At 42.8% G+C, this 27,409-nt stretch overlaps 1 protein-coding gene across 6 annotated transcripts in view; it reads right to left on the minus strand.

Annotated features, from left to right (window-relative positions):
• The window catches only part of ERBB4 (erb-b2 receptor tyrosine kinase 4), a 500,652-nt gene that overhangs the window by 79,472 nt on the left and 393,771 nt on the right, over positions 1-27,409 (minus strand). For all 6 annotated transcript variants that reach the window (XM_052675099.1, XM_052675094.1, XM_052675096.1 and 3 more), the window contains 3 exons: positions 26,753-26,875; positions 26,149-26,247; positions 8,987-9,172 (listed from right to left, as the gene is read on the minus strand). In XM_052675099.1, the coding sequence (XP_052531059.1) occupies positions 8,987-9,172; positions 26,149-26,247; positions 26,753-26,875 (408 nt within the window). The remainder of the gene's footprint in view (positions 1-8,986; positions 9,173-26,148; positions 26,248-26,752; positions 26,876-27,409) is intronic.

A 27,409-nucleotide genomic window follows, 5' to 3' on the forward strand; every position in this document is an offset into this window, starting at 1 on the left:
CCTCTCCCTTCCCATTCAACACCTCAGCTCCTCCTTGTACAAAAGCTGCTGGATTTATGCTCCAGCACTGGCTTGCAAAGGAGAACTTCAAAACTCATGACTACTAGGCTTTATTCGAATGTGGACACACACTTCAGAGTCCCATAGCCTTCTCCAGATGGCCTTGTGGAGTTTCCTGAAGGCTCTTTAGCAGCTTGAGGAATGGGTTACCATTTCTGTGGGCACGTGTGCTATGCCACTGGGTAAAAAGGGGGAGGGTGCGTCTTGACTTTAAACATAAATGCCTTAGCCATCCATTTTTTGTAGCTATCCAAACAGGATAATATACCCTATGAAGTGCCATACTGAAAGAAAGTTATTTACTAGGGGGAAAAAATACTTTTTAATTTATGGGTACGTAGAGAAAAAGACCCAGCTATGGTTTCTCAACTCCAGCAACTTAAAAATAGCCAAATTCATATATTTTTAAAATAATAGTAAGAAAATAAATGCCTTGGGCTGAGACATTTTATGCCAAGTCACAGTGCAGAGAAGAATTTTATGGTCGAGTTATAAACCTAAAAAATATGGGTTTATAATGGAAATCCTGACAGACCCTAGTAGGTGCTCCTATAATATCTTGAAAGTGATTTAGGAGTGGTTTTCAATAATGCTTTCCCAAGCCAATCTGTTGGGGACTGCTAGGAAAAAATCTAATGGCACTTGTCTTTTCCCAGTGGAGCCGAGCGTACTTGACGAGAGCACTGGTCTGTGCAGGCAAAGCTTCAGGGCTTTCATAGCCTGCAGCTGTCAGGCCCCCGATATCAGAGACCCTATAAACGTCGGTGCTAAGTGTACATTTCATTTAATGAAACAATAAATTGTCTATCTCTGTACAATAAATTGCCCATTTCTGTGCCTCTGCAATGGCTGATGCGACTTGTAAACGGCTGTTTTTCTAACAACCATGAATTGTGGAAGGGCTTTTGGGAACATGGGAATTCTGGGGGAGAAGGAAGTCATCAATGAGTCAGATTAGAACTAGAGAAAGGATGACTGCAACTCCTTAAAAAACCTTCCCAGACTAAAATCAAGACAGAATCCCTCCTCACAGGACCCTACGCAGTACAGCAAGGCACATCTCACCAACACAGCAGAAAAGAACTCCAACAGCCCTTGTGTTAGCAGTAAGCTTAGTGCTCCACTACCTGCTTTATCCCACACTCCCTGAGCGTTCCTGTCGTTATCCCCACCCTCTGACATTTCTCCCCCTTAAATTAAGCTGTCAGAGAACTGCAAGGTTAGCCTACGCATGTCTTCTAGGCACCCTCTGCAGTCACTACAGAGACTCAGTCACCTTCAGAGGTTGAGTCATTCCACCCAACTCAGCTATCTCTAGAGCTAAAGACCAAGTAAATACACATACATACATGCACACACAACTATAAAACCCCAAATAACATCATATCAACTTTATTACAGTAAGTAGTATGGCTGTAGAGAACCAGAGGTCCAAGCACAAACCTGCAAAAAATACCTCTGATTTTCATGCACATCACATTTTGACTTCCATGGTTCCAGTACAACCTTCCAGACTCAAATAACCAGCCCTTCCAGACTCAAATAACCAAACTAGTCATCAGTTGCTGGTATTAAAACCCAGAAGTTTTTACTGTGGAAGTTCTTACTACAAAGAAATCGAGGTCTTCTCCAAACCTTGTAAGAAGACAGGAAGTGATGGAACTCGTGGCAGGCACGATGCTCCTGTACTGGTCTCTGAGCATTGAGGGGCTACCAGCTAAAGGGAGCTAGGCAGCCAGAGAAGGAGGCAGAAATGGTGGCACTGAAGAAGTGAGGAAAAAAAAGAGACTGATACCAAACTGTAGAAACAGGAGAAACAGAAAAACAATAAAAAGGAAAGAGCAATAGTGAGGTTGATGAGCAGATAGCATGAGGTGGAGGGAGAAAGAAGGGAATGAAAGCGAGGAAGAAAACATGCTCTGCCTTTAAGTTACTGAATTTTGTTGTGCGCTCCTTTATCCTAAGGCTTTTCACCAACAACTTGTCCTACCAGCAAGCAGATGTGGTAGAAAATGTTTTACAAGTGACTAAAACGGTTTAAAAACTGTTCAATATGCCAAACTAAATGACTAGTCAAAAACTGGGGAGGGATGAAACTGCAGGAAATTCTCCCTAAATATGTACATAACCATGTGGGAAAAGGAGGGATATTGTGCTGGCCAACGAAACATACAATTAAAGCGTAGAGATGCTGTAATTATTTTCAATGGAATCCAATTCCCTGATTTATTAGGTGAACTATTCCCAGAAAGAACGTGAAGGAGCCACAGGGAGAGCTGCCCGCCCTGATCCCATGTCTTGGATCAGCTGCCAACAGCACGCCCACATCAACCTGAGCATGGTGGGTCACATACAAGGACCCTAATGTTCATGCCCTGCCTTTCACCAAGTACTGGAGCTTCCTCAGCCTCACACAAAACCCCAAAGCATTCCAGTTGACCACAAAAGGAAAGCAACCTGTCACCCACCTTCTAAGAGCTAGAGGATTCAGAATATCTATGTGAAGGCCCATCTAAATTTTGTCACAAAGGTTTCTCAACTTCGTATCAACCATAGGTAGGCCACCAAGCATGGTACCAAGCAAAGGTCCTGCACACGGGCAGGGTTGCCCAATTCCTCTCTGAGCCTTGGTGGCACTCCCTCATTCAGCTCACAGGAACATCTGAGGAATTGTCCTTAATTTCAAGCTGCCACATGTGGGCACCCAAACTTTCCAAAAAAGCACTGAAAAGTCACAGCGAATTGGAATAAGGAGAGAAAACTGCTCTAAGGAATTCAGAAGAGTAAAGTAACACTTTCCCCACCTATTTTCATTTTGGTCTTCCATGCAAGTAACGTTTTGTTTCAATATGGCTTTAATTTCATAGCCCTTGGTTTAGATCCTACTCTCCTATACGTGGCACTTCTTAACTGAGCAGCCCCATTAGTAAACTACATTTATGCTAATGGACTTGCTTGCAGTGATAATTATCACAGCCCTTAGCCCCAGTCCTTGCCAGTGTGAGCACATCAGGAGTGGTTGGTATAGCATTATAATTAAACAATTAGCCTTGTCATGGCACAGAGCTCTGGGAATAGAGTCATCTTGAAGCTTAAAACGCGGACAGCTGATAGATGACTGTCATTAAGCTCTGTGTTCGCCTGGTGATGGAATCGCTGCTGAGCTGTAGGGGAGGCTTCCTTAATGAAGAAGAAGGACCTTGAACTGCAGCCACTATCCTCCACCTCTTTCCAACCTGTCCAGGCATCCTTGCTGCCCCCCACTTCACATGGCTTCTGTCTATCTTTCACCCCATCTGCAGGAGAATAACAAAAGCTGTCTCTAGCAAGTCAATCTTCATCCATGACATTGTGATGGAGAAAAAAGGCTCTGCTCCTCATGCTGCAGCCAAGTGGACCTCCTCTGCCTCCAGCCCTCCCCTGTTCAGAACCTCTCTCACCCTGTGGAGCGGAACTAGTTTCATGTCGGATGTGAGGTGAGCGCTGTACCAGCTTCTGGGTCAGCTTCACAATTGCATAAATCAGCATAGAGCCTTTGAATTTCACACCGCTTGCAAATTTACATCCAGCTGAGGAGCACTGCCCTGGGCAATAATGAAATACATCCTTCTAAAAAGCCTAGCGTGGAAGTAGGCTTCAGGAGCAGACAGGCTATCCTTCTTGCCAGGAGGAAAGCAGAAGGCCGTGGAGGTCTGTAATGTGACCTGGCTAAAGGGGGAGAGAAACAATGGCAGAAAGAGGTGGTGCGACAGCTCCGCAAGAGCCTCTGTGTGGACGGCTCCTGTAGGCTCCCAGCTGCAGATCTGCACTGCTGGCAGGAAATCCATGAAGAGAGCAATGAGTACAAACATTCTGGAATACATGCACCAGACACAAAGACATGCACCTGCACTTCCCCTGTGAAGCATCCCTGTGATGCTTCCCCCTTAGAAGCATCATCACAGCTCTCCCTTTTTCTTTCCTACAGTGTTTTCAAACTGTTTTCCTGTATACCTGGATAACTGATGCAGTGCTTTGCTTAAAGTAATTTGAAAATTCTATATAGAAAAGGTATAAAAAAATAATCTCCTTCAGTACTTGATTTCCTTTCCATTACATTCCACTGTGCCAACCTACCTTTGCTTTACCTCATTATCATTCTGAAATGATGTGAATCAATTAGAACAGTTCAGAACACCAAAACTATGTCTGGGTGCCCAGAGGAGAAGATGTGACTGAACCAGGGGCACCAGCTAACCTTGCCATCCAGTGTATCTGTTAAGAATTCACTGGTCTTATGAGATTAGATCCTCAATCGGCTCTCAATCAGACTCTCAATCAGTCAACACTATAGCTGCTATGAAGCATCACTCCATTGTTCTACACCTAAGACCATCAAAATAGTCAATCTTACCCCCAGCTCAAGGGAGCATCTTGATATGCAAAGATAACTTACTTCTTTCCTGGATGTCAAACTCCACGTAAAGTCACCGAGTTCAGCTCTGCCAAAGCCTGAGCTCAAAGGTTAACATGCAATTCCTAAACAAGACACTACCCAAGCAAGCAAAACACAAGGAGACGTCTTGTGTATCTGCAAAGCAGGAAAGAACCCCCCTAGACACAGCTGCTGTCTAACAACCGTGATTTATGCAGAATATGCTACTCTATTTTTTAACTTTCATCCATAACGTAAGAAGCTAAAGCTCCTGGAAAGAATCAAAATTACCCTGCAATAATCTAAGTCAGAATAAATTCACCAAAATCTGGATAAACAAGAAGAAAAGCCATCCAAGCTTTCTTCTCAATTGCCAGTAGATAATACTTAAGGACTGCCCTGTCGTCAACCTTCAGAAATGATCTCCAGAGCAGTTTGGCAAACAAGCAAAGCACCTAACCAGTTTTTGCATCTAGTTTTACAAAATGAGAGACATATGGAAATGAACAGTCTGGCAGAACAAGTGAACTCTGAAGCAATGGCTTCAATAAATAAAAGTCTGCACACTGGCAGATGGAGAAGTGCGCAGCAGGGAGGAACTGTACTGCAGCAGCAACTTGATTTTAAATGATTCACCAAAACCAATCTGAACCTCAGATCCAAGGCTTTTTCAACTCCTTCAGTCCTACTCTCGGATGAGGAAAATTCCCACCATAAAGTGAAGAGATGTAGAGGTTTCTATAACCAAGGACCAATACCAGGAGGTACGTCAGGGAGATACCTAATCTTTTGCTTCCTATTACATCACTAATCACATTTGAGGCAGCTTGCAGGAAGATGCAACCAATTGCTCCCACAAGCCTAGGAAAGCGAAATGCAGAAGCATTTTTAAGCCATGTGATGGAGGACAGGATGTCATCACAGTGGATACACGTACATGGGACACACAGGCCTTTCTCTTGGTGAGCACCAGCTTGGTATCATCGCAAGTGCCACCTTACGCATTCATCCTATAGACTGCTCTATCTGTAGGCAAATTGAATCTTCCCTATTTACAGGCTGCAGACTGATTCCTAGTCATTGCTAAATGTGATAGATGAGTGGAAAACAAACATTACTACTCCCCATTACTGAGATAAAGGGAATCCTTGCCTGGTGATCTCAAAGATCGTTCTCCCCATCACTTCTGAAAAAGCTTTTAGTCCATGTCCTGTAGCCCCTATTCAAATTACAATCTCCCATCAGAAAGTGCAGTGCAATGCAGAGAGTTCTGTGAAACATTCTGTGCACATTGCTACCACTTTCCTCCCTTCACTGAAAGATTCCTATATAATAATCACATTCAACCTACGCCTAAAGTTGAGGAAGATTTTCACCACCAACTGTAACTTAGGGTCAGCAAAAAGGAAAATAAAGACAGAGGAATATTTTAATTCTTAGAGTCTACTTTTGCAATACGAATGCACCACGGTCCGCAAGGAGTGATGCTGTCAGCGCTAATGAGCCTTTCCTACCAAATACCACTGAGATGCATGCAAAAGCAGCAAAGTGCAGAACATCCTGCATGATAGGTGCTGATTCTCTTCATGCCCAGTACCAACCAGCACAGTAAAAATAGAGAAGGGACATTTATTAAGAAACCAAGGGGGAAAAAAAAAAAAAGCAAAGTCTAACTATGACGGTCCGGTACTAACAACTCTGCCATAGGTACTGATACATGAGCACTCGTTCAAGACTACAGTCACTGTGCTGAGCTCTAGATAGTCACAGAATGACTTAGGTTGGATAAGACATTTAAGACCATCCAGATCCAACTTCCCTTGCCATGGGCAGTGTTGCCACTCACCAGAACAGGCTGCCCAGGATCCCACCCAGCAGTCTCAGTGGGCAACCTGCTCCAGCACCTCACCACTGAATAATAAAACTCCTAACATCTTATCTAGATTCCCCCCGCCTCCCCCCCCATAAAACCACTCCCCCTCATCTTGTAACTATCAGACTGCATTAAGCAGGTTGTCTCCCTGCCACTTACAGGCTCCACTGGAAGGCCACAGCGAAGTCTCCCAGGATGGTGTCCTTTCCTTCTATTATGTCAACTGCACCACTCCGCCTCGTATCATCATCAGACTTGCTGAGGGTTCATGCAATCCCCTGCCTACGTCACTGATAAAGATGTTGAAGAGCACCCACCCGGGGTGGACACCACTCGTGACCAGCTTCCAGTTGGACACAGAACCATTGGCAACAGTCCTCCTAAGTTAAGACTATCCAACCATTTCTCTATCCATCAAATAGTCCAACCTTCAAACCTGAATCTCACCAATCCAGTGAGCTACCAGAACTTCACTGAGCTTTTCCCCAGAACAGGCCCCCTTTAACTATACAGCATCAGTTTCTCTTCCTGACACTCCATCAATTGCTATTACACACGTGATCTCGTTTCTTCGTACTCTCTGGTTACCCATCATCTCAGAACTCAAATAACTGCTGTATTTCATCTCTTCCTCCCACATCACACGCAGATCAAGACAATCAGCACGCAGACATTTGTGGAAGACTGTACTGAAGCCATTCATAAGACTAAACGGTTTAGAGCCAAGGAATGCCTTCCACCAGCCCTCCCAGCCTCTGCAATGGAGTAGGGCAACTCCGCTTCACTGTCCAAATCAGCTGTCCAAATCAAGCCCAGAGAAAAATATGCACAGCTTCTAGAGCAATCAGTCAATGGACAAACGCATCCACAAATAGAAAGGTGGATTATCTTTTCACATATAGCACAGGGTAAATGTTTTGAAATAAATAATAACGGTCACTACCAATCAAGAGAGTGGAAAACAGATGGCAAGGAGGTTCTGCTGCAAGAAAGGACTCAAACAGGTAATGAATTCTCTCCTTGTACCTTCCTTGTTCTAATAACAGCCCTAGATCTGCTCTTGCAAGTCAGACACAGGTAATTCCTCCCATCACTGTGTTCCAATACACTGTGTAACTGGCTGCTTTATCACTACAGTACAGCAGAATCGTATGTAAAACACACCTACAAAATGCTGCATATCAGAATGTGCGTTGTATTTTTGCTTCTATTAAGTTACCTCAGTTGGTTTCTTTCTTCCTGAATTACTCCCTCCCTTCTCCTCAGCCAAACTCTGAAAGGTTTACAAGTCAGCTGCAGACTATATCTAAGCCTCAATCCCTCTATCAAGCACACTATGATAATTTCTTTTACTGTCATTTGCAGACTGATTTGACAAGGGATGTAAAAAAAATAAAAATAAAAAAAAATCCCTATCGATGATGAACCTCAAACTCTTTATTCTACCTGAACAAAACTAGGAATCAGAATCGAGAGCTAGATGAACTTCTTGCCCTTTTTTTCTTCCTTTTATAAAAAACCAAGTATTTAAAAGCAGTTTACTGCATGGCTGCCATTCCGCCCAACAAAACTGCTCAATCTCCAGGTTCCTCTCCAATATTGAAGTTCAACTTGAGTTAAGATTCCTTAATGCATACTGTTGCAAATCCACTTAAGGTCGCTGATTTAATATCCCAGAGCAACATGTAGCATACATTCATGGGGAACAAGCAATTCTCATGAAAATAATTTTGTGAAATCTACTTAAGTAATTCTTAGTTACAAGCGGGTTCCAGATTCTCATTCACTGTAGCACCACTGTACTCAAATCTGGGTGCACAGAAGATCCTTTTAAACTGATAAAAATCATGGCCTTCTACACTCCCAGATCCCGTCACCTTTTGCAACTTCTTGTCAGTAACTTCTAACTATAGCACTGAGAATCTAAACATAGGTAACAACATACAGCCACAGTGCAACGATTACACTGGGATTGGTTTCATGACTGGTTCTGCTTCTCCACCTCAGCTGAAGCAGCCCGCAACAGCACAGTAAGGGCTTAATTCTTGCTCCTAAAACTCCCCTGGAAGGCTTAGAGCATCACACCACAGCAGGCAATGCAGGGTCCAACCTGAGGCTTTTCTGTTCTCTACAAAGGCTAGCGAGAAGACCCTCCAACCTCAGCTGTTATGATAGGTCTTGAGCAACAGAACCACAGAGGTTACCAAAGGGCTGACATGCAGCAAGTAATTAACTTCTTGGTGGCGTGGGAGACAGCCAACTGATGGCATATCTGAATTTAACTGGCAATGCAACTTCAGCAAGGTTGAAAACACATTCACTTCAAATTGATACCGATGAGCGATCAACATCAGAAGAGGCTGAAAAATCTTTCTGTGCCCCAGAAACCATACAGGGAGCTTCTTCCCTCACCCTTTTTCCCTCAAATGTCCCCTGTTACCACTGGGATGGAACAACAGCCAAGAAAAACATTGCTTTCCATATTAATGAATAGCCCACAAGACGCAAAGGCAGACAACACAGCACATATTACAAAGACTGCCCAATCTTCCTGAAAACAGAAGCATGCACACAAGAAGAAGCAATCCTACTGTTAGTCATGGAAATGGAAAAAAAAAAACCCAGCATCAACTACATACCTTTGCTATTTGGACACACCAGTTTAGCAGCAGCTGGGAGCCAATATTGTCCTTATGTTCATGAACATAATCCAGCAGGCAGCCATGAGGCATCAGCTGAGTGACGAGCTGGATGGTCGGGCTCAAGCAGACGCCCAGGAGTCTCACCAGGTGTGGGTGATCCATGCTGGCCATGATGAGGGCTTCCTGAAACAAAAGAAGTGACCCAGTTACTCCAGTATGCCTAAGGACTGGCAAAATTCAGTGTGATGTTAGATGTAATGAGGGTCAGACCATCCACACAGATGCTGTGAAGGCTCACGACAGAAATCCTGCACTGCCTTACGTTCCCATCCTGTTACGCAGACCCAGAACCAAAGACATTTGGTGACACATTTACTCCAAAAGGACTCTTCAAAAAATAGAAACAAAAACTTCTTTGTTTCTTGAATGTATTTTTCCATCTGATAGGCAACAACCAAACTGCACCACTCACCTATTGCAAAGCCCCCAGTTCAAGTCTTCTCTGGTACCATCTTTGATCAAGCTGCGCTACTATGGTTTATGAATAAGAAATCTTATGCTTGGTATTTTACAGGCTTAAGCGTTATACCTAACCAGAAATACTCAATGTTGGCTATAGCATGCAGCCCAAAAATGCCACAGACAAACAGCACAAGAACTCTGTACAAAAAAAACACAACACACACCTGCACATCTGTTTGCACAGGTAACGCTGTCATCACAAGTGACTGGCACTCAAAAAACGCAAAGAGAAAGCTTTTCTCCCCCATTCACTGAGCTGAGACCTTCATTTCAAGACCACTCCATCATGGCAATGGAACAATGAAAAGTAAGATGAAGCTGCAGCTTTGTAAAGCTATTTTGGTTCTCTTTCTGCAGAAAAGCCTATCCGACGTTCTGCTGACAATGTAACAGCTTTAATAGTGCCAAAGAAAGACAGAAAGAAAGAAATGATAAGAAAAATTTGGCACCAGAGGAACATAGCATCCCCTTAAGTTTTTTTGGTTTTTTTTTTCTTCCCTGTGTTAAGGGGAAAAAGTCCTGGCAAGTAGGCAGAGCTAAAGGAAATGGCTCATCATAGTACAAAGAATGCTTGAAACCAAATTGCAGACTATTTGCATAATACTTCCCTTTCTTTCCCTTTTTTTTTTTTTGTCAAAATCAAAGAACTAGACTCTAATTGTAGGTTCCCCTCCCCCCAAACAAGAAAAGAACAGATGGCCTCCATTAGGGGGACTATCTCCCCCTTTCTTCTTTCTGAAACTTATGTGAAAAAAAAATCTGTAAATCCACAGGGGCTACCAGATGAGATGACTGGAGGAGGGGCTCTGAGGGAGATTCCAACCTAAGTGAGATAAGGAATCATCGTTCCAAGAACATTTGCTCCAATTAAAATGTAGTTCCCTCTCATTCAAATAATATGAGCGGTGTCTCTTTGAAGTATTTTTACTCTCCTCTGCTGTCATCAGAAAATGTCAGTGAAGGCCACCAGAATAAATTTATGTTGACTGATGCATTATCAATTTTTGGAGAGCAAAAATTACTTGGTTTCATTTTCTTCCCCTTTATTTATACACCACTCCATTTTTCCCTGCAGATGCATAGGGAGATAGCACTTGTTGCCCTCCCTCTTACCAAGTGAAGTTAAGAGCTTTTCCAGAACTTGCAGTGGGAGTACTTTGCTTTGTAACAAGGACTGATTAGAACACAAACAATATATTGTTTTTGCTTACTGAGGGACCAGATGGAAAGATTTGAAGCATGTGCTCCATTAGTCTCCAGTTACTTGCCATCTATAAGACTGAGTTCAAAGGAAAGACACTTCTGTACAATAACAAAAGCATGCAGTGTCATTTGTCTCATCCTGATGTTACAGGAAGCATACACTTTTCCAGTAGCTTTTGGGCAACGCTGCCAGAAAAAATCTTGTTAATATAGTATTAAGGGCTGCTTTGCAATGAAGTAAGAGCCACAACAGAGTGGAGAAGCCTTCGTTATTGACCTAAGTTACTAATGGATATTAATTCAGCATCAATCCTGGCTTCACATATTTATCCTCATTAGTAAAAGTATTGTTATTTTTATTGCACTACCATCTACAGGAGAACCAGATTCAGGGTTACGTCTATCCAGCACAGAATAAACAAAGCAAAAGACATTCTTCTGAAGTCTAATCAGACAGAACAGACAAGCAACAGAAACATTATCACTTCGTAAGGTTAAAAAAAAAAATTCAGAAAGTAGAGAGTTTCCTTTTTAAAATCAACTTGGACACTGTAGACCTTACAGCCACAACATCCGTGGCACTTCCACACTTAGCAGTGTGGTTTGTACTTGAATTTCACGACGTAAGGCACATAACTGAGAGACCTGACCACCTGATGCTGGCACCTTCAGGAATTAGGCTGTAGTGTCCCATATCTTCTGGTAGCCTTGCATCTGCAGATCCTGCCTCACTGCTCATCAGCACAATGACTTCAAAAATCGTAATTAACATCTCAATTTAAATGTCAAGAAACTGCAGGTCAGAAAAATACAACCTACTATCCAGTTCCATAGGAACTCTAGAGCAGAAGAGAGAACTGAGCATCAAATCACTTTATCGTTCTCTCCAAACAAGAAAAAAAAAAAAAAACAACACTTGCAGGCTGAAACAAAAAGGGAAGAAGGGAGAAAAGTAATAAAGATACTTTATCTTTCCTGGAGGAATCAGAGTCTTTGTAACACGACATGCTCACATCAGCACCTGAGAAATGACAGCTGAGGGGACAGCTCTCAAAGGATGGACGCCAGGCACTCCATCTATCTGCAGGAGCACTAAGTCTTATCGCTGAGGAACTCCTCAGCCAAATCAGATCTCTTCCTGGTGTCTGTTAATACCTAAGAAGTGACAGCAATATAAATTACCACAGCAACACGTGACAGACAGACACAGGGCAACTATAAGCCAGCCAGCTTGGATGCAAGCAGCAACTGAGAAGCTAAGCCTGCCCTTACCTGTAAGGCACATTTCTCAGTCCATAGCAAGACTTAACCAGCTGAGGCTTGGTACTACAAGACATCAAACAAGTTACTTCACACTAAGACTAAGAATGCATATTCTGTTCACAGTGTTAATGTATCCGAGGGGAAGAGGAACACATAAAAGCCTTGATATGATAGGGAGCTCGGCAGGACCACTGCTGTGCAGACACAGCCTCACCACAGAGCACACAGGTGACTTTCATGGAGCATCATGTTCAGCTCAGTACTGTACTGCCCAGAGAGGGTATTTATAACCAAGAAATCACACACCCTGTATGTCATTGCTTCCTTCTGTTCCTTTTTCACGTGTTTAAACGATCTCCACCACATGCATTAAGCTCAGCACCTGATTTAGATTTACAACCCTGCACTAACCAAGTATAGGCACACTGTTTTTTTCATGCTGTACACTGACCCTTCTGGCACGCACGTTCACTGACGCAGTACAGCAGCCAACAAGAAAGGTAAGTGTATGTAGGCCCCGGAGAGCCACCACCAGCCCTGTGACTGATTCCTCTACAAAGGTCTGAGGAGGTGAAATTGCTAAGAGACAGAGGCCAGAAGTAGAACCTTCAGAACACCCATCAACAGACCAGCCAAAATATGCTTGGACAGGTAGAGCTGCCCACCAGGGTACAGATACATATGTAGCTCCATCTTGGCTAAAAGCATCTGTCAACACAGATGATGAAAGGAATTAGCCGCTTGCTTCTCACAGGTCACCTGAGTCACCTTCATTCCTCAGATAGCTTTGAAAATCACAGCTAAAGCTGTTTTTCTTCATCCACCCTCCACGCTGCAGCCAAGTTCGAAGTTTTAATTTGAGCGCTCTTCCTTGAAAAGAAAATCCAACTAAAGCAAGATTTCTGTTTGAGCTGTCTGCGATGAGGAAGAAAGAAAAATTCTCAGAACAATTCTTAAGACTGTGAGAAGAAGGTGCATCACAGTACTGCTAACACCCACAGCACAGTTCCAGAGCCATCTTCCAGTGCCACAGCAATCCTACACATGCTGAGCCAGTGCAAGAGAAACATGCTCCTCATTCCAATCAAGCCCCAAGCACAGCAAGCTGAGAGCACATTTTACTGCTCCAGATGAACGCACACACCTGAGAGTCTGGTAAGGAGGGCCAAAGGCTAAGAAATCTTTGGTTTCTTAGCCTTCTAACTGCTCTTGCCAATACATACCCCAACAAATCAAAAGAAACTGAAGAACAACAACGCCCTGTTTTTCCTCATCGTTGTTCAGAGAAACTACCAACAGCTCAATTCTTAGTGTCTTAGGCATTTTTCTGAAATCACAAACTGTGCCAAGCTAACAGAAGAGATACTACTGTAAATACACTGCTTTTTTCATTCATTTTACTATACTACTAACGGCTAGGACAAAAACCTGTCTGGATTGCATGCTGGACAGATTCAACTTGTTCTCAATGCATCTTGTCTACTTGACCTTACAGACTTCGCAGGTTACAGCCAGCTTAGCATATGCAGTCTGCACAAACATTTAAGTTGAGAGACAGCACAAGACATATTCAAAAGCGCAGATGCCTACGTTTACTGCATGATGGCGATACTCGCTAGTTTACTTCCCCTGTGCCTTCCTATACCAGACACTGTTTTCAACTGCTTTACAGCACGACTCTACGTACAACCCCCGGTGTTTGCCCCTCACCATTCAGGCAGATCCTTTCTGCAAACCTTCTTTAGAAGCATCTCAGCCATTTCTGACACCAAACAGAGATGCAGCAACAGGAACCAGCAAAGGCTGAGTCCTATGCCGGAACAGCAGCAAGCAGAGGGACGAATGTCATCATCAGTTACTGCGACTATTTTTCCAGGAACTGCTCGGTAATGCACCTGCTTCTAATGGCTAAACAGCACTTTCAGGCAGAAGTCTTATTTGGGACCTGATGACAGCTTATATAACCTGTTTTACTGCTAGGTGACGCAGTCAACAGCACTTGAATGCTTCAAGAGCAGGTTCGGCAGCGAGGTTACTAGAGCAGGGCCGAGCTGAATGCTTCAGCTTGGCTCAAGAGTGCAATAGCACTGCCTGCAGTGAAACATGTTTCTGGCACTGTGCTGTCCTCAGAGATCGTGACAACACAGAGGTCACATACAACAAATTCTCTTCACTTCTCACTGGAGAAGCTGGACTTGGGAGCAAATGAAAAAGTATATTAAACAAACAAACCCTTCTACATATCCACACACATAGTCCAAGCACAAAAACATGATCGGTACCTCCAACAGGCACAGTTATATCTACAAACGTTGCACAGAAACCCAACAGTGCACAATCAGGGCCAAAGCCTACCCTCACACTGCTTGGCAGGCACAGCACGAGCTGCGAATCAAGGCCCTTCTCATCTCTATCCACTGTCTCCCTAAGACATCCCCTCATGCTTGCTTTGCTTTGGGAAGCTGTGTTAAAGAAGCTACATATGAACAAATAGAGAACGTAACAGTATGAGTCTTTTGAGATGTGCTTCCTCCGAGCTAGGACAAACTATTACAGTTCAAGAGACTACAGGTTTTGACTGGTTGGTTTTGGGTACTGGAGGAATTGACACTTACAAAGTTTTCAAGCTCAGTTTCCAACAAGGAGCTTGACAGAGATCCCTTTGTTAGGGAGCAGTCACTACATACTCAGACTGGAGTACAAGCACTTCAATGGTGAGATTTATTCCTCTGGAGTGGCACGTCTTGAAACGTGCTGCATTTCCCAGTGCAGTTGCAGCCACAGCACCTGCACGCAGCAGAGGCTATGCAGTCTTATTGACTCAGCACCGGAGGCTCAGCCTGCATTGTTCATGTTGAGTTCAAATGCATGCAAATATCCCTGCATGATTGAAGTCTGTGAGAGAGATGCCCCACTTTCCTCCAAGCGCTCTTAAGTAGTACAATTCAGTGATCTTAAAGCTCTCCTTCTGAAGGTGATAATTACAGACCAACAGGTCAAACATGCTCTGTCCACCCTAGAAAAGCACAATGTCCTACTCCCATAGGAGTAGATATGCTTGTAGCAACAGATACATTCACCTACTTCCAGAAGCAATCCGGCTCCATAAATATTTTTGAAAACTAAGCAGTAGGGTGACTCTCGTCCTGCCAAAACTGAGGACATGGCCAACTACGCTGCTTCCAGCAAAGCACAAGTGCTCAGAGTTAAGGACGCAGATGAATGTTTGATGGAGTGGGAGATGCATTTTGTTATACCCACATACCATATGCTTCTGACTTCTCCCAGCTGCCTTGCTACCAATTAAGTCTCCCAATTCATCAGAGCCTGTGTTAAGACAGCTGAGGAGGAATCTGAAGCCTAAAGGAACAGAGCTCTTTATGTACAACAAGCGACAGAAACACTTCCCATCAAACGTCCAGCCAGAAGACAACTCTCACCAGCCTTCCTGCAACCTTACCTGAAAACATTTGATTCTGATGATTCGAGTGTAAACTCTTAGCTGCCTTCAGTTCTGCTTTATGCATAGGCAGCCACGAGTTCATAGGAGCTGAGAAACCACAGCAAACCTCTATGTAAACATTTCCATGGAAAGCAATCAAGAGAAGTAACAGCAGATTTCAAACTGGCAATCCCCACTTGCTGATCACACGTGAAGATACCTCATCATTCTGATGCATTTTATTCTGTCAGGAGAATTTTGCTTTCTCCTATTTTAATGTAATTGCAAAAAACAAAGTTTTAAAAACACTGAAAAATAATTGTTTCAGCCTCACTTGAAGAGGAGAATAGAACATCCTCAGCACTGACCAGCTTATACGCATTTTCAGCCCTAGCAGCAGATTTCTTCCAAAAGAAGGGAGTTATTGCTTTGATTTTTGATGAGTGATGGCAAGGTCTCAAGGAGTGATGAGAAAAAAAAATATATAAATATCAAGCTCTCTCCCCTTTCCGAAGGGTCTTAGGACACTGCTTTAAAATTTTCTAGTATCGCTGAAAAGCTTGACTTGATAATCACACACTCAAAGCTCCTTTCTTCTTCAGGATCCATTTAAAGGGACAGCATCAGATTGAAACCTCATTCCATCAAGTGTACTATCAACGGGAAGAGTTGCTTTAATCCAAGATACATTTTACCCATAGCCCAGGTAGCTCATTTATCACATTTTAGAGTTGAAAATAGACTCTTCATTTCCATGTTTCCCTTGTCTGTCATTCAGATACAGAAGAGCATCACACTCAGGACTCAAGTGCTGAAAAGGGAAGATAATGTCTAAACAAAAAAGATTTAAGTGGACTGTTAGGTTCATTGTTAAGGTTTCTTTTTTCCTCTCAGAGTTGGCATCACTGAATCACATCATCCAAAGCTGCCACGCGTCTGCAGTCCTACAGGCACATCCATATGGAGCCACAGGGCTGCCTCTTGCTCTGTCTGCACCAGCTCAGTGGAACACGTCACTGTGACACAATGTGCTCTCAAACACTTTGTGGAGTTTCAGGACACAGAGAGCTTGCTGAGCCTTCATGTAAACATCAACATCAATAGCCTACAGATTCACTCACATCTATGTTCTCGCCTGAGTGACAGCACTGTCAAGAAGGCAACTGTGCTCTCACCTGATAACAGAGGACTAGTTGCAGAGGGACCAGAAGCATCTCTCACTCTGCACTCAGGTCTTCATCTATGACCTACTACTGCAAAACGTTTCCCAGCTTATCCTCAGTTAGAATTCCCCAATGCTCCCACTCCTTCTCCCCACTGTACGCAGCCCAACCACACACACACAAAAAAGGTTCAATACCCCAGTCTGAATTTGACTAGGATTTTGTTTAACACGCACAGTTTTCAGTACATTTTACTCAAAAAATACTAAAAATTCTGCCAAGAAAAATTTCAGCAAAGAAACTCACATTCTTTCCCCATTTCAAGTGTCATTTCTTCCCAACCTTTCTCCAGACACTTGGATTACTTCAATAACTTCCCTGATGACTTAGTTTCCTGCAGGTACTCTAGTCACTCATCCAAACCAACAAGGGCTCATTTAGAAACCAAGTGTTCTGCTTGGTTTCAAGAAACATTCAGAGAACGCAGTTGTGCTTTTATATGCACATGCATCTCATGCCACCGAACCCAAGCAAACAGCACTGCACAGATAGAAAACGCATCCTCAACCCCAGGGAACACTCCCAATGAGACCCAGCATGGTACCCTCTGGTGTTACCCCACTCAGCCCTGGACACCTGGTAAAGTGCCCTCAGTTGGTCCCCGTTCAACAAAACCCTCCGCTCTCCAAGTCTCTCATTACCACTGGGATCAACAGTAGCTTGACTACACCTCAGCCATTTCCAACCATAGCATCTATACTGTTCCATACCATAGAATGTCCCTATGCAAGTCACTCACCAACACTTCTGAAGGTAGGATTGAGCAAACTGAATACAGATGCCATCTGTTAACACAGCTCAAAAATCCTAGTAATTACTTGCTCAAACACTGCAAAATCATTTCCTAGCAAAGCATTAATAAACAGTAAGCCCTGGTCTACTATTTCATACAGTGATACAATGCTGATTTATCTACTCAGCTAGTAACTTCTTTATATAAAGCAGAATCCTTCACGAAACAACTGTAATTACCTTAGACATAACTAATGGAAGAACACCAAATTTCTCTTTTGTCCTTAATTTGTAGTCCCATTTCTTTGAAATGCCTGACTTGCTGGCAAGCACCGAGTGATAACAAGAGGTGTTTTGAAAAGAGCATTACAGACACGTTTACAGTGACTAATTAGAGAAAACAGCTTTCCCCCCCTCCACAATACAATACCTGCTTTTCTAAGTAAACATTTAAAAGCAGAATGTGATTTTAAAACATAATAATAACCAATAATGAATTTGCTTCAGAGACGGTGAAATTTATCTTGCAATTCACAGAGTCCCATCTGTGAAGGGAATATGAAAAATAAATAATTCCTCTGTCCTTTATACGTTGTGTCTATCTTGATAGGAAGTTTCTCAGGGCAGGGAAAAGCTCACCATGGTTACACAGCACAAAGGGTTTCTGATCTTACCAGGGCCAAGCAATGACATATACTGCAATAAGCAGCAACACCAAAGTTAATATAGAAAATATTGCTGTGTAAAATCTTTTTATTTTTGGAAGTGTAGTTTCAATATCAGAGGACCAAGCATTTCCAACCAGCAATTACTGCTCTGTGATCTGACAGCCACGTCGTGACCTCAGCTCCGTCTCTGTTTACCCTGGTTATTGTACTTAAGCCTAAAAGGCACTGGCAGAATATTACCAAGATCATCAACAACCCAGTCATGCACCAGATTTCCCTTTCTTATTTCATGCAACTACGTGACAGGCAGCGATAGGGACAGCCGACTACCATCTGTATATCATGTGTGGAATATTAATATGAACAGATGTTAATTATTCCATTTCTGTACGCTCGTGACAGTTGCTGATGTATCAGAGGTGGCAGGATCAGCACTGAGGAGGGAAAACAATTGTACAACAAAACGATAAGAGAAGAATATTCCTAACTACATTTCCTTGGTAGATTTTAAGACAAAACTTATTTCCACAGCGATACTTCAAGTTCGGCTCTTACAAGCCTGCACATCCCCAGCCTTACATTTCTATTAAAAACAAAAACAAAAGGGTATTTGTGTGTGTAAAGCTGTCCTTTTTTTTTTAATTATTATTTTTTATTAATTCCTTCATTTCAACCCCTCACACCCTTGCTCTCCCTCAGCTTAAAGCTGACTCGGCACTCTGGCAGTACAAAAACAAACACGATAAATACAACACACTGATGCTCCAGGACCCTCTGCTCTCACTCAGTTTGTGCTCTGCTGCTGATCTGGGCTCTGCAGCCTGTGCTACTGCCCATGTACAGCCTCAGCACCGGTACTCACCAGGAATCCGATGGGTAACAGCCTGCCCATCTGGCACGGAGGTAAGCCACAAGCAAGCATTCTTAAAAAATGATTAGCTTACATATATGTACAGTTTTACAGCCAGCTCCTACAACTTAAATATCAGGTTATTTCTTATTCATCTTTCCAACAACCTCATTAGGACCACTGTTAACCTTGAGCTACTAATGGCTTGCTGGGAGAAATGGCACGTATTTTTTACTAGCGGAGGGCTCATAAAAACCTGATTTTTAATTTCACTTTTTTAAATCAGTATGGTAAAGTTCAAGCATAAGCACTGCACTTCAGAAACTCAAACATTACCTTGCTCCTATCCTACATTGCTAATGTGAGCAAGTGGCACAAAGAAAAAATGCAAAGCACTGCAAAGCTCCTTCAACACTTTCAGTTTCGCTTCGTCTCAAGTCAGCATTAATTACCCAATTCTCAGTGCCAAAGCCTGCTATAAAGTTGGCTATCTGAATCGGTTTCTCCTCATAACATATGATGTTATTCAATAATTTGCCATTTCACCAAGTTTTGCCATCGTTTTTTTCGCCTGTACTTAATACGTGACAATGTCAGGAAGGTTCTGCAAAGAATTCCGGTGCTCCCAAGTGCTTTGCTTATGTTTCAGGAAGGCCATTTTGCATGCATTTAAGTGTAATCGGCTTTTAAAGGACTTGTGTGGGTCTTTTTGTTTGCTTTTTTTTTTTTTCTTCTCACACTCCCACCCCTTGCTTGTTCAATTTTGAAGTGCTTTGCAACCAAAGCTCTCCTCTCCTGATCTTTGTAACATGCAGCTATGCAAATACCTGTCTTCCTATTTCAGCAGCTGCTCAAACATACACTTCAAAGCAAAATCAACAGGTATCAACCACGTTGCTGTGTACCTCTTACCTATGAAAATGAAGTTTAATAGATTGGTACAAAGCATTTCCTTCATACGCATGCCCTCTGTAACCAGTACTACTACTAACATTTCATGACAAGTTTTAGTAGCTTAATTTAATCTACAACTGTTTTCTGGAGAACAAACTAAACTAACACTTACTTTCTCCGTTCCCAGATATTCCCAACTTGTGCAGGATTTCCAAGCAATCGAATCCCAGAACAACTAAGGCTGGAAGGACCTCTGAGACCACGCCGGTCCAACCCCAATGCCAAGGGCAGAGCTGCCTCCAGCAGCTCAGGCTGCCCAGAGCACATCCAACCTGGCCTTGAACATCTCTAGGATGGGGTACCCACAGCTCTCCTGGCAGCAAGACCTCACTAGTTAAGTCCTCCCTACTCTCCTTCCCTCAGTGTATGTCTCAGTTACAGCGTTACACCAGCAGGACTGTTTCCAAATAGCCTAGCTTGTCTGTCTGTGCTTAGACTTCACCTTTTCTCCGTACTGACACATGCTCCTGCATATGGAAAGTGAACACGCACCCCCACAGGCAAATACATGCTATGGAAGGAGAAATTACTGAAGTAAATATTTAAGAGAATGACTGCTTCTATTGGAAACAGCAGTGAATGTGTCCTTCAAGCAGTTAATCTTCAAAGGACTAAAAGCAGTTAACCTTCAGGAGTGATCAGACTCCCAGCTTCCGTAGCGGCTGATCACTCTCTGGGCCTGCACGCAGTATGCAGAGTTCTCAAGGACAGCCTGATTTCTGGCATCTCTGGACAAGCTGGAAATTGTAATTGCAATCACAGTGAGCTTCTGTGCCTGGAACTGACAGGCAGGCAGGTTCCCCTCTAAGTGGCTACACTTACAGCGTGCGTAAGTGGGAGGAAGAGAGGAACCGAACAAAAGAGAATCTACAATCAGATGAGTTCGGTCACCCCTTCGCCTCCCATCCGCAGCAACTTAACGTGATGGAAAGAAAGCCTGTTTGAATCACAGCTGAAGCACTGCCAGGCAAAGGCAGCAACACCGCTGTTCTTTAGTTGCTATTCTTACAGGGGCCCTTTACGCCAGTTGGAAAGAAGGGTGTTTACATAAACGACAGAAGGGGAAGATAAAGGAAAACATCTCACTGCTGCCACACAGGATTTCATTTGATCCTAAAGCAGACCTTTAAACCGAGGTTCAGGATTAACTCGGTGCTATTTCCCAAGCAGCCCTGCAGTCAGTGGCAGGACTATGAAGTGCCTGCACGTACCACTCGACCTCTGAAGGCAGCGCTGCCTTTTTCAGACTTCTGGATCCAGCTCACATGCATTGTTAGGCAGCACGAGGGAATTAAGCTGAAGTCGATGGATAGGTGAGTATCTTTCTGCTGTCACCCATACACTCATAATGAAGAGCGAGATCTTAGAAGGACCCTCAGAGAAAAGATATCTGTATCTCCAGCCTAGGACCTATGTCTACTAGAAATAGTGGAAACAAGAGGCCTTCTCTCACCCTACTGACCTGACCATCCAGCTGTACTTTCCAAAGTGGCCTCCAGACAACTAGAGAAACAAGGTAACTCGAGCTAACCAGATCCCTCCTGGTTTCCAGCAGAACGCGAGAGAAAACCCTCCTTGATAAATGATTTTTTCCCCTTGAAACCTGTGAACCAAGCCTAAATTTGGTACGTCTTCAGCACTTGTCTTAATACATAAGAGGGGCTCACAATTTAGGAGAAGTTCATCTTTTCACAGTACATGAAGACTGACTGCTTGGCTCATTTAGTTCATTAAACAAAGAAATGTGACAGAATAAAGGATGGGTGCATTGGCCCTCTCTATACAGGCAGCTTTGATTTGTTTGCCTTACGCCTAGTGGAGGTCACTGTCACTTATTATCTTCATAGTTTGCTTGGCAAATGCTCTCCTGCTCAATGAATACTGCTACTGGAGGTGGCAGGGAACTACATTAAGCCTAAGAAAAAAAAAAATAAATCAAGAATCCCCCTAGATCTTAATTATAAAACCATAAAAGAAACCAACTGCCTTTGAAGCTCTCTTACCAAGAAACAAATGAGAACGGGAAATTTATTTCCAAGCATAAATCCCAAACCCTTCAGTTTAATTTCTCCCAAGTTAACTTTCCCACCTAGCTAAGCAGCGCTGCCTTCTATTATTAGCTTCTGGCCCAGTATCAGCTGACCACCATCACTCAAACTGTCTTCATCTCAATGAGCTCAGGGGCTTCCAAGGAACTCTGTGTATGCAGGCATGTGCTTGCAGCTTCTAATTATTTTCTAACAGACAATGGAGCACTTAAGTTCTGTGAAGATAGATTAAATTTGTAAGTGGATCAAAACCCTGGACAGAATCAGAGCTCACAAGATTACTTCCTGAAAGCGCTAAGCTTAGAGGGCTAGGAAGGAAAAGGTCTCATCAGTTGTCTGCTCCCCCAAGACACAATCATTTTAAGATATTTCTTAGCCTCAAAGATAGGTTGGCACACTTTCAATTGCGGTGTGTCTCTGGAATGTATGACATTATTTGCTGAGCATGTGGTTTGATGTTAAACCCGATCAGGCTACTTAACTTAACAGACAATCGTAACTGTCCAATAATTGGAGGTCGAGGAGAGGAAATTGTTTTCACAAGTGAAATGAAAAGTCCCTGTGCAATTATCAAGTAGCCACTCAGCTGCTTATTTTGACTTTTCTCATAATAAGCCTTCTCCTACCTGCCCAACAGCCTCATCTTCTCCTACAGCTGCCAGCCATGGGGTGAGGGGCAGGACAGCTTCCCTCTGGATGCCAGCAGCAGCTCCCCTGCCAGACACACAAGCAGCAGCAAGCATTCTCATACTCAGAGTTGAAATTTCAGGGCATTTCTGGGGACCGTGAGGTGTGGCAAACCCAGCAGGGAAATGAAAACACCCTAGACATGAAACCATTTCAGTGCCTGAGGGGAAATCCTTTAACCTGGGAAATTATTCCAGAGATAAATGACCAACAACTGAAACTTAAGAAAAAATAGTACCTCTGTTAAGTTTTAAAGAGTATACCCCTTTCAGTCCACATGCACATTCTGCTGCTTCCCTGGAGAAGGCGGTTTAGGATATGCAGGAGGCTTTGTCTTGCCTTGTGACAGACACAGAACTACCAGAGAGAAAAAGCAACCATGAAGGAAAGCAGGGAACAGTGTTAAAGAAAGGTAGCTGGGGATCTGAAAACACAAAATAGACTCTGCTGCCATTCCCTGCAGAAAAATTCCAAATAGGAAATGCAGTTTTTGATGACTGCCAATTCATCATCCCCTGGTGGGAGGTGTTTGGCTATAGGAGGTGCTAACACCATACATTATATCATTACAGTCATTACAGACCCATTAGCAGATGTTCAAGGTGCTGAAATGACAGCCCAGCAGCCAAATTGTTTTTCTTTACTTCCAGCATAACACTCAGTGGGATCTCAGAACACTATAAGACATTCTGCCAACATCACAAGTATAAAGCAGAGCCATTGGAACACGCCACGACTGTCTCTACCAGCTATTGCTGTAGACATTGAAGTGTTCAACTACACTGTGTACAGACACCAGTGTTTGCAAGAGGCTTTACATCTCCCACAGCCTCTCCAAAGGGAATATTAAGCTTCACTTGCAAGTACAAGCACACACAACTGAGTAAAAACTGCCAACAAAAGCTCACCTGTACTTAATAAGTTCAAAAAAAAAAAAAAAAGCTAAGTCAAGTGGATAACTCATGATACCTCCTTCCCATTAACATCCCCTTCCCACTGAAACATTGTCAGACATCCCACTCAAGTCCATTATGCCCATTACGCTCCCAATGGCAGTTAGCTCCTATACAACTTAAAAAAACAAAAATAGCTGCTTTTGATGAAGGCCATTCACACCATTCTTCTTACTAAAAGCACAGCCAATGGATTGTGCTCTCACATGTACTCATGCATTCTCCTAATGAGATAACGCCAATAGATAATTTCATCCAGCAGTTACACTGACCAAAGTCTCAGAGTGACGAGGAATAAAAAGGCTTCCTACTACAACTTCACTTAGATATCTCCCATTGAAGAATATCTCCCCATAATAGCTTACCAGTATAAAATTATATCCCTTCTGGGACAGAAAGCAGTGGTCACATAAAACCATAACTAATTTCTAGGCCCTTCTTTTACATAAAAGTTACCTATTAAAATGCCAGCTCTTTCAGGAAATAGATGGCTGAGTTAGAAGGCAAGGATGGCAGGAGCTTCTGTACTTCTGCATGAAAAATTATTTCAAAAGAGGGAAATCGTCTGCCCTCCCATCAATTCTGTACAGCAAGGAATGTTACAGACTGCTGCACGCATATCCAGGGCAGCACAGATAGGAAGCAAGTTAGTCCTTCTCACCATTACCTCTATCAGTTGATGATGGGGTCTACTTCTTTTTAGCTAAGATTAAAAGTAATCTTCGGGTTTTTACTGACCTTTAGGACTCACAACAACCCACGCCATTCCTCCACCTGATTATTAGTAGATCAGAGGCTCATGAGACAATGTCAGTATGAAGAGAAACCTCTCCTAGTGCGGCTGCCTGTTACGTAGTTAAAATATTTGCAGTATCCAAGAAAAAGTCTCAATTTCTGAGCCATTCATCAGATGCACACACCGGAGGAAAATGAAGTCCAGTGAATTAAGTCAGCCGATGATGCTGTGCTACAAAACCCCTGAACAACCAACTTGGTCTTTTAAGGAGGATCTTGCACGTTCTTTGTGATGTGCTTCAAGGTTAATCACTATCACAGAAAGAGCAATTACTACTATTTCTCCATCAGAAGGTCAGCTCTTCATCTGGTGCCAACTGCACGCTTCCAGTGACTTCCATACGGCAATACCAATTCCATCTACTTGAAAAAGGCATCTGCATACTGTCTGGTGACATCAAACAGCACACATGCAGTTTGGGTGTAGCAGCCTTCCACTCCCTGAGCATCCACTTTGATGGATCACTGAACACCAGATCTCTTCCTGGAGCTTTGCCATGGACCATTATTTTGTCCTTTAAGCAAACATCTCATCTTCTTTATCGCTTCAGTACAATTCATTTCATCCAAACAGAGCCCTTTTTTTGTGTGTTTGTACACAACGATTATTATATGTCATCAACAAACATGCACACGCAGCACTCCTGAAGAAAGCGTAGGAAGCACCTTGGTCTACACACAGCTTCAGTTCCATTGTGAGAACTTGTGATCATTTGCTTGAAACAGCTAGAGCTGTAACTGCACATTGTTATTAATTTCTAGATGTAGGAGTAGGTTATATAATGGGAGTACAGTCTCCTTGTGGTTTATAGTCCCATTAATGCTTATCAAATTAAGGCTGTACACTGAACAGACCTCCAGAATTTACAAGTCCTATGTAATTTTCAAGTTCACAGGAGAGTTTTACAAATAAAATGCAAATTTGCTATTATTTGTCAAAATACTGCCTCTGATTTGGACACAAACATTCAGTGCCAATGAGGCTTAATTTTGACACAAAGCAAAAGACAGAACACAGAACATCCATAAAAATGATGATCTTGACCTTTTATTAACAGTATTTTAGACTAGCAAAGCCCAAGGAATTTTGAAAATGGGCATTTTTTTTTCCCCTCCCTATTATGTTTTTACTGCTGCTGACTGCTCCCAGACTCAGTGCTGAGTTCTCAGGGAAACTGAAGCAGAAGAGAGTTAAGTTTCTGTTCCTGAGAGTTCTACACAAGCAAAACTTGCATAGGTGGCAAGATGCTCCCCTGCAAATTCCTTCTCTCATCTCTACACTCTGCCATAAAAATGGAAAACTGCTGGCACATGAGACAGAAGTAACGAGCCTTCCACTGATGTACAAGCAAAACCCAAACATCTTGAGGTTCGTGGCATCTGCATGTTGAAACACCCAGCCCTTCACTGTTTTGGCACTGATGTTACCACATGCTTAGGGTTCCACAACTCTATTATCTGACCAGGGCAAAGCACTGTCCTGCACCGATTAATCCAGCTCTTCTACTTCAGAGAAGCAGCACTGACCTACCCCCAGCTGTTTACTGTTTGGTGCTCATTGTTTTAAAGTATTGCTACCATACAGAATCCATTAACACAGAGATAGCCGGTCTAGGAGTAACATAAGGACATGTCCCTACTGAAACTCAGCTGCTTTTGTGCATAGCTCATCATGTTGTAGCATGTGCTAACCATCAGTACGGTACTGCTCCTGTGAAACAACCTCCTTCTGCTATTTAAGAAAAACAACTGGCAGGAATTACTCTTTACAACCTCTGTGGACTCAAGAAAGATCCCCCCAAGACTCGAAATGACTTACATCCATGAATTCGACGTTGGCTTTGGGACCAGTGGTCTCATTAAGGATCTTAATGGCCACAGGAATCTTCACGGTTTCTCCCTCGGGGACCCAAATACCCTAGAAATATAAGGCAAAGTGACAGAAGACTAATAAGACAACAATCATAAACATTTCACTGTTCTAATTCTTTTTGATGTATTTTGTCACATTATGCAGTTCAATCCTGAACATCAAAACTGAAAATACACAAAATAAACTATTAAAAGTAAAAAAAAAAAAAAAAAAAAAAAAAAGTCTCACTAAACTATTTCTTACATAAAAACTAAACCTTTATGTAAGTGGGTGGTTTGTTTGCCAGCAAGCATCCTTAGATCTTCTTGGTTTTCTCATCAACAATTGCCTTTACAAGAAACGATGTAAGCATGAAGACGCACATTTTTTCACCACCTACTGATTCCCACAAAATTAAACAAAATATGGATTATTTTATTCTGTAATCTGATGTTGAACTCCCTGAAACTACTGAAAAACTTCCACTAATGAGTATCACTAGCAACGAGGTCAGAACCTCACTGTTCACAGGTTAAACAAGGCTAATCAATGCTGTAGATAAGACTCTTACCTTGTATACTGTTCCAAAGGCTCCAGAGCCAAGAACCTTCACTCGTTTCAGCTCAGTTTCCTTCAGGATGCGAAGCTGAGCTTGGTTGGGTGCCGTACCACTTGGAGTCAAGGGTTCCACAAGCTACGAAGTCAAGTCCAACAGTGTTTAGTATTTCAAAGTGTGAAAATCCACGAGCAGTTTATACTGGAAACAACCAATCCAGCCAAACACTGGATTAAGACAGTAAAGAGTGCTGATATAACAACTCCTGGAGGAATCTCTTGCTTTTAAAGAAAACAATCTAATGCTGAGAAACTGAGCAATAGTATGAAAAAAATCCTCACTCAAAATGTAATCGTTTCCACCAGGAATTACATGATGGAACTACAAACTGGAAATTGAATTGGTGTCACAATAACGCACCCAAGGACTTCCGCTAACAGAGGCAGTATAAATATTTCCTGCCTGACAGAAATACAGCATTTATTATCAGTGGACCACGTTGTATTTTTGCCCATTTTAGTGCCTCTTAAATTAGTCATATTTCTTTTAAATAACCCTGACTTAATGGCTCATCGTATTCTTATTCTGTTTTGGACAAGGGTCTGTTCCTCTCAACTTCTGCTGTACCATATAGGAGGACAAATTTAAGGAGAAAGCAACTTAAAGGAGACA

The sequence above is a fragment of the Tympanuchus pallidicinctus genome, unplaced genomic scaffold (assembly GCF_026119805.1).
Source record: "Tympanuchus pallidicinctus isolate F22 unplaced genomic scaffold, pur_lepc_1.0 scaffold15, whole genome shotgun sequence".
Taxonomy (NCBI): domain Eukaryota; kingdom Metazoa; phylum Chordata; class Aves; order Galliformes; family Phasianidae; genus Tympanuchus; species Tympanuchus pallidicinctus.